The 11,189-nt window shown below is 38.2% G+C and overlaps 1 protein-coding gene across 3 annotated transcripts in view; it reads left to right on the forward strand.

The window, feature by feature from the left end:
* Positions 1–5,359, forward strand: part of fbxw7 (F-box and WD repeat domain containing 7) — a 217,845-nt gene extending 212,486 nt beyond the window's left edge. For all 3 annotated transcript variants that reach the window (XM_036583817.1, XM_036583818.1, XM_036583819.1), the window contains one exon: positions 2,978–5,359. In XM_036583817.1, the coding sequence (XP_036439710.1) occupies positions 2,978–3,246 (269 nt within the window). In that variant the 3' untranslated portion in view covers positions 3,247–5,359. The remainder of the gene's footprint in view (positions 1–2,977) is intronic.
* The last annotated feature ends 5,830 nt before the right edge of the window (positions 5,360–11,189 follow it).

The raw sequence follows: 11,189 nt of genomic DNA on the forward strand, positions 1-11,189 counted from the left end.
TTTCTCTGTCTTCCTCTTTCTCGATTTCTATTCTCATTCTCTCGTTTTTTCTCTCTTGATTTCTCTCTTCTTGTTCACTCTTGCTCTAGCTTGCTTGATCTCTTTTCCTTGCCCCTCTGCCTCTCTCTGTCTTCTCTTTTCTCCCTTCCTCCTTTTCTCTTTCTTCTCTCACCGTCTTTAGCTCTCTCTCCTGCCTCTCTCTCACTTTTCCTATCACTCTCTCTCTCTCTCTCTCTCTCTCTCTCTCTCTCTCTCTCTCTCTCTCCCCCCCCTTAAATTTTGAAATGAATTAATTTTTTTTTCTTGTTTTTTTTTTTGTTGAGTTTTTCTTTCTAAAGATGCGTTGTGTCTTGTTTGAGCTTTATTATTATTCTTTATTATTTCTGATGGAACGAAAGATACAGAACACAATCAAGACATTTTTTATTATTACTTTCTCTTCCTCTTGCATTTGGGAGTGGGGTTCATATTTTCATCATCTGTCCTTGTGTATGTTTGTGTGTGTCAGCGTGTCTACAGTGTATATCACTGTGTGTATATCACACACACTCACTCCAGTACGAACAAAGCCGTGTGTGCTAACGAGCAGCACAGAATGACAGAGCGTGGAGGATGAGTGGAAAGAGGGGTGAGGGGAGGGGGAGGGGTGGAGATCCCCAGAGGGAGAGAAAAGAAGGAATTTTCTCCTTCATCATTTGTAGGTCATGTATTTGGGTCAGTGGGCATTTCCTCCTTTCACCTTTATTTAAACAGATCTCATTTAAAACAGCACAATTTAAACTGTTTTAAATACAGAACACTTAACCTTCATTAGCTTTCAGTTAATATTGAAACAGTGGCTCTGAAAGTTCATACATTTAATCACATTTAATATAGTGTTTAAATAGAACCATTGCCTATATAAATAAATATTTTAAATAATTAAAATAGAAAATGTAGTATATATTGAATTTTATGAGAGTAATTTTGTTTGATAATTTACGAAGTGAAACTATAATAAAGAAATAATAAAGTAATACAGCTATTAATACTTTATATATATATATATATATATATATATATATATATATAATATAATATAATATTTTAATATATGAAGAATTAAATAAAAAGAAAATATATTTTATATGATTCATTTTATTTTTAATTCTAAAACAATAATGTAATAACAATAACAAAGATTTTTACATATATGTTTTTTAGTCATATCTTATTTTTCGGTTTGTTTCTTTAATTAATGCTACATTTTATTCTGTTTTTATTTCAGCATGTTTTTTCCCTTTTGCATATGTTGTTTGTATGTCAACCTATCTTTTTTAATCTTTTGGTAAAACACTTTGTAGTTTGTAATTAGTTTTTTTTAAAGGTCCTATATAAAATTATAAAAGTTGCTCTCTCTCTCTCTCTCGCTATATATATATTATATACTACAATGAGCTGTATTACATTTGCACCCCCGCCACACGCACTCCTTCTGAGGGAACACTGAAGTGATAGACAGAGCAGATGATAAAGAGAGAGAGCGAGAAGTGTTTGGTTGTTTTTTTTTTGTTTTTTTGTTTTGTTTTTTTTTGGAGTGGGGGGGCGGGGTGTTGTGTGTTTAGTGTGTGTTACTGTGTGATGATGTAAACAGCTGATTAGAGTCGGCCGTCTTCTCGTTCACTCACTCAGAGCTCCAGTCAATGCTCTAATGCTTCATTAGTAGATTTAGTCTCTTTGAAATGGAAATCTTCATTTTAATCTTTCGTAGACTCCAGCAACACTGAATCACTGTATTTAAATATTCATAATCTCATTTGCATAATGGCTTTCTCTGTTTTCATTTATTTCTGTTAATCAGAATTGTGTGTTTGCAGACGCGTTGAGCTTTGAGTGTTTTACAGGGATCAATACGATGAACAGAGGCTTGAAACTGGGGCTGGGATGATACACGGGTTTGGAATATCGATAAATGGGGTCAAATTTATTGTTAAATACAGGTTTGTTACAGTCACATAATCTGTATATCTGGGGTTTAGTTTTATCCCTGTCAGAGGCGGTGCTTTAGAGCCTCAGCTCTGTGTTCATTGAGTTGTCATTGATATATTTTTTTCCCCACAATTGTTTTTTTCCCCTCTACTGCTACTGCTAGCTGCAAGCCTCAGTATGTAAATTATTTATTTTTTGATTATTATTATTATTTAAAATTAGATTGCACTTGATGTGAAGTTTTCAGTGCAATAAAAAACACATCCTCTGTTTTCATCCATAAAAAAACAGGTGTGAAAAGTCCCCACAATATCTAAATATTAAACTAAAATTAAGAATGAACACTTAAGTGCTTGTAACGGTGTTATGACAATGAGATTACAACTCACGGCTCACTGGGAACTCACTGTTGTGTCTGTGAAACCAGGACTGGAATTAGAGATCACAGACTGGAGCACAGAGAGCTCACTCATACAAAGTGGAAAGAAAAAAACAATCAATTCCACTTTCAGTCTCATGGCTGTTTATAGATAATTATTAGTAAATGGACAAGTGATCTGAGCCCTGACTGAAACACAGACACAGGGATATATGAGCTTTGTTGACGCTGCTGTCAATTATGGCAGCAGGACACGCCCACTTTATTCTCCACACTGACAGGACAATATGTTCACACATATTCCTCCCTCCATTTTATTTTGTCTCTCCTTTCTCTCTTTCTACTCTTTCTCTTCTCCAGTGTCCCTTTCTCTCTCTCTCTCTCTCTCTCACTGTGTCTCTCAGTAAAGCCGTCTCGATTTGATACCTCAAGGGCACTAAAGCCATTCTACAGTGCTACAGTGTTTTCTGTAACCATGGTTACGTATTTTCTCTGAGTTGATGTTTTTATTTTTTAATGTCAGTGCTGTAGCCAGTAGGTCTGATTAGCTCATCCATCCATCATATCACTAAAAAAGTCTCTCTTTCCCTCTCTGTCTGTCTGTCTGTCTGTCTGTCTGTCTCTCTGCAGGTCCCCATAAGCACCAGAGCGCGGTGACGTGTCTGCAGTTCAACAAAAACTTCGTGATTACCAGTTCTGACGACGGTACGGTGAAGCTGTGGGATCTGCGGACGGGCGAGTTCATCCGGAACCTAGTAACGCTGGAGAGTGGGGGGAGCGGCGGTGTGGTCTGGAGGATCCGCGCCTCCAACACCAAGCTGGTGTGCGCCGTGGGCAGCCGAAACGGCACGGAGGAGACCAAGCTGCTGGTGCTGGACTTCGACGTGGACATGAAATGAAAACATTTATGGATTATCCATCACCACGCTGGCGGAGAGAGAAAAAATATATATAGATGAACCGGGAGGGGGAGGAGTCCAAAAAAACCTGAACTGGGCCTCCTCGCGCAGCTCCGCGGCAGGACCCATCGCTCGCTCGCTCACTGTATCTCATCCTCCTCCTCGACCTGCCGTGCCATCGCTCGTGGGATGCCCCCTTAGCAACCGTCGCCATGCAGCGAGGTACGGTAGGGGGGTGGGGCCTCTGCAGCAGCACAGCATTCTGGGAAAGGAAAGGCACAGACAAGGAGGATGCTGGGTTAAACGGGGGCGGAGCTGCAGCGGCCTTGCACAGAGACTTGGTGAAATTCAAGCCTGACGATGTACAAACATACAGCTTATTTTTCTTTCCTCTTTTTGTTTTCTTGTTTTTGTTTTTTTAATCTGAACAAACAGTCAACACTGTATGCATGGTGAGAGAGTGGAGCCTCAGTGGTGAATGGGTGCAGTTTTAACAGGAAAAAAAAAGCAGAACTGATGGAAGAAGGGGTGATTTAAATGTGAGGATTCAAACAAACAAAGGAAGCCAATCTTATCAGTCCTGACTAAGCAGGAGCCCACTGTTTTTTGTTTTTTTTGTTTTTTTTTCCCCACTGCGTTGTCATTGTTAAATTTTTTTCCCCCCACATTTGTTTTTTGTTTTTCTTTTTTCATGAGTTCGACACAACTGTGAATTCAAAAATTACTTTTTTTTTTCCATTCTTTTCATGTTTTTTTAGTCCACTGTTGCCACTAGCAACAAGGCTCAGTATTAAGCTAGATCACATTTTTTCTGTTGATGCTGTTTTCTCTGGTTTTGTTTTTTTTTTATTATTATTATTCTGTCATATTTTTTTTCCTCCTTTGCAGAAAGACGATGTGCCCTGCTGTCCTCACGTGTCAAACCAGGCTGCTCATGTTGGCTCTCCTCAGTACTGGTGCTTCATGGGAGATGGGGACTTTTTTTTGGTTAATTTTTTGTTTTGTTTTCACCCATTATCCCCATGGGTACCCCCCATATCCTCCACCCCCCCAGTGGCCAAACTGAACTTAATGCTGCTAGACACAAATGATGAGGTGGAACTGTTGTTTTTTTGTTTTGATTTTTTTTTTTGCTGGCTGTGACGTTTTAGTCCCAGACTAGATGCTAAAATAAATGTACTTCTAAAGTTTGGACTTACAAATAAAAAAATGACACAGACATGCATAAAAAAAAAACGAGATATGTAAACAACAAACTTTTTTTTCTTTTGTTTTTGTTTGTTTTTTGCCACTGAAACTTGAGCCAAATGTGCCTCTACGAGGCTGAAAAGAGGGAGAATGTCAGACGAGACGACAAGAAAACCTGAACTATTTTGACAGTGTGTGTTTGCTAGCAAGACTGTGTGCGTGTATATTCGTGTGAGAGAGTGTATGTTGTTCGCACCACATTCCTTGGGACAAAAGCTTATCAGCCTGTTCTGTGAGGAATTCTTTAATTTGACAGATCTATGAAAATAATACAGCGTTTAAAATTAGACATCGTCTGTCCACATAAATTTAGCCGGTCGCTTCCAGGGTTCACTCAGAGATGGAGTAAGAGAATGTGGAGAACGTGCCACCCGAAGCTTCATCAGAGACGTTCCTGCCGTCTACGTAGAAGAAAAAAAGAACGCCAAAAAGACCACAATTCGTCTCATTCTCCGTCAAACACAACTCAAGCTGAACTGTGAAAGTGGTTTAAACACTGTATATTACGATTAAAAAGAAAACTTGTTCTTTCTCCTCTCTTTTATTTATGATCTGGTTTGAGAAATCAGATGTTGGAGGTGTTTTTTTTTGTTTGTTTTTTTTTGTTTTTTTTATATATTTTTTTCCCTTCCTCAGTCCATGTAAAACTGCCTGATGTTCACAGACAGACAAAAAAGAAAACCTTAAAGGGATTGTCTGTTTGTTTGATTCACTTAGAATTTTTATTTTCTTATAACTTAAGTGCAATAAAAATGTGGGGTTTATTTTCTTTCCTTTTTTTCATTTCAAGCTTTTTTGGTTGTCTTTGTTTGTCACTGTGTGAAAGTGTCATATGTGCCCAATAAAGCTTCTATGGTTTATTGTACTTGTGAATGGATTATTTTACAAAAATGGCAAGAGAGTCAGGTTCATATTAAGCATAAAAGCTTCCCTTTAAGGGGCCCGTTGTAGAGACTCTTTACAACGAAGGTGAAGTGGGAACCAGGGGTTGCGATGTCTACAACACAAATAGACATTTACTATCTAAAACCATCAGTGAACCTATATGAGCCTTCTGAGTTTTTATATGTAATGTTGATGATAAAAAATAAGAATGTTATCTTTGGGGACTAAGAATGGACTTTAGAAATTATATTTTAGACCAAAACTATTGTAAAACAAAGTCTCAGACATCAGTGAAATAGCCATTTTATGTGATGACTTTCTGTGAGGGGGCTTTTAGAGGTGGACGTCTTGTTTCCGTCACTACCGAGTATTTCACACCAAACCAGTCTGAATGACTTTGTTTACATTTAATCATGCAGAAAACTTTAAAAAACGATGAAACTCCTCTTTAAAGGGACACTCCAGCCAAAATGAGAGGAAGTACAAGGTCAGTGTTTCTAATAAAGTGGCCAGTGAGGGTAAAATGTAATGAAAATGTGAAAATAACCTGTTTGGCTTTGATCCTCAGCAAGAAAACGGACGTTTGTGCTATTTGGAGACACGAGGCCATTCATTCATTTATTAATCCATTCATCTGTTTATCCTTCCTTCAGCTGTGTGCTGCGTCACGTTCGTGCTGAAACCAGTGAAGCAGTGGCGCCTGAGCGTTTGCGTTCTGCTGTTGCTTAGCAACGCAGCCGAGTTTCGTTTCTGTGGCAACTGCAATGACGTGGAATATTTTTTTACTTTTTCACAACTACAAAAAAGTACAATAATAAGAATAAAGACTGAACAGCAGCATAATAAAGAATAAGGCAACAATATGATTAAAACAATACTAGAAAATACTTTCATACAGTTTTTTTACAGTAATGTTACATGTAAAAGTTTTCATGTCTTCGGTTTTTGGACTTAAAAGTTTTAATAATAATAACCCGTATGTTCTAAAATGAACAGTTTCTTTTAATAGTTTTATTGTAAATCAAAAAGCTAATGAAACACATTCATTTATTCAGTGTTGTCATTAGATGTTATTCCAGCATTAATATTTTGTTTAAAATGAACTAAGAAGATTATCCTTATCATAAAGTTATTCAGGTCAGTCCAGATGTGGGTGGACGAACATTTCCAAAGGAGCATGCCCAAAGGGAGATCAAGCTGCACTGCTTAACTTGCTTTATTGATAAATTTCAGTAATACTCCCCCTTCTCTCATTTCTCTCTTCTCTCACTCTCTCCTCTTTCTCTGTCTGTTTTCTCTTTATCTCTTTTGCTTTCTTTCTTCCTATGTTCCTCTTCACTCTTTCTCCTCATTTTCTCTCTCTCCTCCCTGGCTCTCTCCTCCTCTTCCTCCTCTCACTCTCTTTTCCCCTTTTTTCACTATCACTCTTTCCCCTTTTCTACTTCATGAATATAAAACTGAACATAAAAATGGTTTTCTTAAGGTTTTCACCTTGGAAGTGGTGGGTGTAGCCATAGTCATAATAATAACAACAACAACAACAAAATAATAACGATAATAATAATAATAATAATAATAATAATAATAATAATAATAATAAATATTTTATATTTTAAGCTGTCTTAGCTTTTTTTAGGGAGGGCGGGGGGGGGTGGGGTGTATTTTACAATTACCACTATCACCACTACTGTAAGTAATGCTCGGTAAGTTTTTCTAGAGCATTTTGCACCAAACCACTCTGAATGACTTCGTTTACTTCTTAACCGTCGTGTAGAAATTTTGAAAAACTCGTGGAGTTCCCCTTTTAGGCTGATGATGGAGCTGTTCTGTGGGTATTAACGTTACAGGTAAAAATTTTGGTTAGATAACGTTACAGGTGAGACACATAAACAAAACTGTTCATAAAAATATGAAATATACTCAGGGTCTGTACTGCGGTTATATCAACCTACTTAGCACAAACTGTTCAGTGTTGCTATGGAGACGGCCAGCCTGCAGGCTAATGGTTGGTGCTAACACTGGCAGTTATGATACGTTAATAAAATAAACCTAAATAAATTCGTGCACTGTTTTCGCTTCAGTTGTGTAATTTCCAAATGTATATGTCGTTACCATCAAAATTTCTCACTGTAACCATGTTAAAAGTCATTGCGGAGGTGATTTAACTGCAGATTATAACGATTTACTATGTCGCACGTGTAACATTCAGCTAGCAAGAAAGTTTGGCTAAATCCCAAATGCCCCCGTACCCCTGTGTAGTTCACTATGTAGGTCATGAAATAACGGCTTCTACACTCAAACTGTGCAGAAAATATAAAGCCATTTATCTTCAACCGTCAACTGCCTAACCACCCATCTAACATAGCTAGCTAGTGCCCTATTTGGGTGTAAAATGTATAATTTCATGATCTTAGTGCACTACATAGGGATTAGGGAGCCATTTGAGATTCAGCCATAGTGACGAGTTTAAGGAAATGGCTGGAGTTTGAAGTTGGGAATTTAGTTTTACACAGGCCTAGTGCCCCTATAGTTTTACTGAAGAGAATTCTGTTCATAATGCTTTATTCAGTGGGGCAGTGTTTTTAGTGCAGATTGTGACCAATCAGGAGAATTTTGAGAAAGTACTGCTGGATAACAATATTTCCAATGTAAAACTGCCAGCAGGAGAGCAGCCCAGTAGCAGCAACAGCAGAAGAATGCTAAAAGGTAGCTAATGCTAGTTAATACGGTAATTCTGTTCACTTAGCCAGCGTTAAAGTTCAGTTATGAGGTTTAAACAAGTTTATTGTTTATAACGTCTCTGGTAGAGTACACACGTTAATGCCGAGTAAAGTTAGTTATAGATATATTGAGTGTTTATAGGAACATTTTGTATTTAGCTCAGAGTAAGTAGCTAGCTAACTGTTAAATAATTTAGTGTAAGTGGTTTAGGTGTGTTGCATGATTCTGTATATCTGCCTAAACTCTTTAGCCTTATATCCTCTGGAACTCGGCTGATTTATATTGAATTCACTGTGTATAAAAAACATTGAACAATGTTTGGTATGATTTGTAAATTTGCTACATAGTCATAGCAATAATTGCAAATTAATTTATGCCTATGCCGTGTGTATATAGGGGGCTTCATCTGACCACACTTGCCAGACCTGCTCCTCCACACCTGGAGATTACACACAAGACAGTGAGTATTTATGCCACTTTATCATGTTGCGTATTTTCTCCCTCTCTTTGCCAATTTCTGTGAGGAGAAAAAAGTAAACTCCCGCCTTAGTAGGCAATTTAAACCTTATTACTGAAAAAAATCACATATAAAAATAATGATTAGGTATCGCTAATAGTGTTGTAATTCTGCTTGGACAAAGCAGCAGGAATACAACACTATTTCCATTTCACGACAGATATTTGTCTCAGTGTAAAAGTCTTAGCAGTTACCTTTTTTGTCCTGAGATAAAGTGTTTGAAACCATGAAACTACTGTTATGTATACAGAGTAAGGGTGCCCACAGAGGACAAAGTTGAGGACAATCTGAATATAAACACAATACTCTTTTTTAAAAGGAAAGTTACGGAAAACTTGAAGTGACTAATGGTGGCCGATGTTGGGGGCGGCCATCATTGTAGTGGCGTAAAAAATGTAAATAAAAAAAAAAGTGAATATTAACACAACATCAATACTGAAAAAAAATCTTTTCTTGGAGGTCAAATGAATCTTGGACATAAAGATACACACATATCTCTCCTTGAAATCATAAATGTGCATTATTTACAGTTCACTTAGATTACCAATTTTTCATGTTGAGGTGACCGATAGGTGGTGTCTTTACGCTACTTGTACAGAATAATCTAATAACTGCAGGAACACACCTCTTAATCATTGAATTTAGGTGTTTCATTCTGTCCTATTGCCATAGGTTTATAAAATCAAGCACCTAGCCATGCAGTCTGCTTTTACACATTTGTGAAAGAATGAGTCGTTCTAAAGAGCTCACTGAATTTGAATGTGGTACTGTAATAGGATGCCACCGTTGCAACAAGCAAGTTTGCGAAATTTCTTTCTTAGTAGATATTCCACGATCAACTGTGAGTGGTATTATTGAAAAGTGGAAGAGTTTAGAAACCACAGCAGCTCGGCCACGAAGTGTCAGCCTATGTAAAGTTTCAGAGAGGGAACGCTGAGTGCTGAGGAGCGTAGAGCATAAAAGTCACCAACACTCTGCTGAATTCTGTGTTCCAAACCTCCTCTGGCATTAACATCAGCACAAAAACTGTGGCAGGAGCTTCATGGCAGGGTTTCCATGGCTGAGCAGCTGCATGCAAGAATTATATCACCAAGCACAATGCTAAGCGTATTCTGTGGAGTGCCGAATCATGCTTCTCTATCTGGCAGTCTGATGGATGAATCTAGGTTTGGCTAATGCCAGGAAAACATTACCTGCCTGGCTGCTTTGTGCCAGCTGTAAAGTTTGGTGGAGGAGGGATAATGCTATGGGGTTGTTTTTCAGGGGTTGGCCTAGGACCCTTAGTTCCAGTAAAGGGAAATTCTTAACGCTTCAGCATACCAAGACATTTTGGACAATTTTATGCTTCCAACTTTGTGTGAACAGTTGGGGAAGAACCTTTTCTGCTCCAGCATGACTGAGCCCCAGTGCACAAAGCAAGCTCCATAAAGGCATGGCTGAGTGAGTTCGGTATGGAAGAACTTTACTGGCCTGCACAGAGCCCTGACCTACACCTCATCAAACACCATTGGGATGAACTAGAACGGTGATTGTGATCCAGGCCCCCTCATCAAACATAAGTGTCTGACCTTACAAATGCTCTTCTGGATGAATGGGCAAAAATTCCCACAGACACACTCCAAAATCCTGTAGAAAGCTTCCAGAAGAGGTGAAGCTGGTATAGCTGTAAAAGGGGGGACCAACTCCATATTAATGCCAGTGGATTTAGAATGGTACGGTATACACACAAACATAATGTGAAAATGCACAAAAGTAGTGTGATGTTATATTTTTGCCATAGCACTTCAGCCCTTAGCAGGAGTTCTACTGTTTGCATTAGATGAATTCTCCTGTATAAATCAGAGCCTTTTGTGTTGTTGGACAATATGCACAGTGACTCATGCACTAATGCACATTTCTGCAGAGTTCTTGCATATTTTGTGCCCCATATAATTTCACCCAAACTCTGTGCTTTTGCAGCAGTTGTGCATTTTCTCCCATTATTCCTCGAGTTCTTAAAAAGACTGCCAGGCAGCTCAGCCCCATCTGGGATTATATGCTTTCGCTGCCATTTCTAATGTTACGCCTCTTTTATTCACTTCTGAGGGAAAATAAGGCCTTAAGCTAGCAGTAAATAGCAGCTCTAGTAGTTAAAAAACATTAATGCATCAGCAGAAGTGTTCCTTAACTCTGGGAGTGTGCCAGTCGCCTATAAGCAGAGCCTTTTGGAAACCATTTGGTAAAATCATCCAGTGACTCATTCCACAGTCATAGTATTCGGACAGGGTATGTTTCCCGGTCATATAGAACTGAGCAAAAGTCTTAGGCCATGTGAGAAAATGATATGTAAATATGTTTATCCGGGCAGTAAATATTGTTTGTTAAAAAAAAAAACATTCAATTAAAAGCAAAAAACAATCCATTGTAATTTTATGTTTGTTAGTTTATGTTTGTAACTATTTCCAAAGCTCTCCATGAGGAAGTCTAGTGTTTACACTTACCATCCAGTACCTGCTTTATCTAATCAATACTTCATTAAATTGAACCAGGAGCTGCTGATGGAACTAAACAAATCCGTACCAGAGCTGGAGTG

The sequence above is a fragment of the Colossoma macropomum genome, unplaced genomic scaffold (assembly GCF_904425465.1).
Source record: "Colossoma macropomum unplaced genomic scaffold, Colossoma_macropomum, whole genome shotgun sequence".
Classification (NCBI taxonomy): domain Eukaryota; kingdom Metazoa; phylum Chordata; class Actinopteri; order Characiformes; family Serrasalmidae; genus Colossoma; species Colossoma macropomum.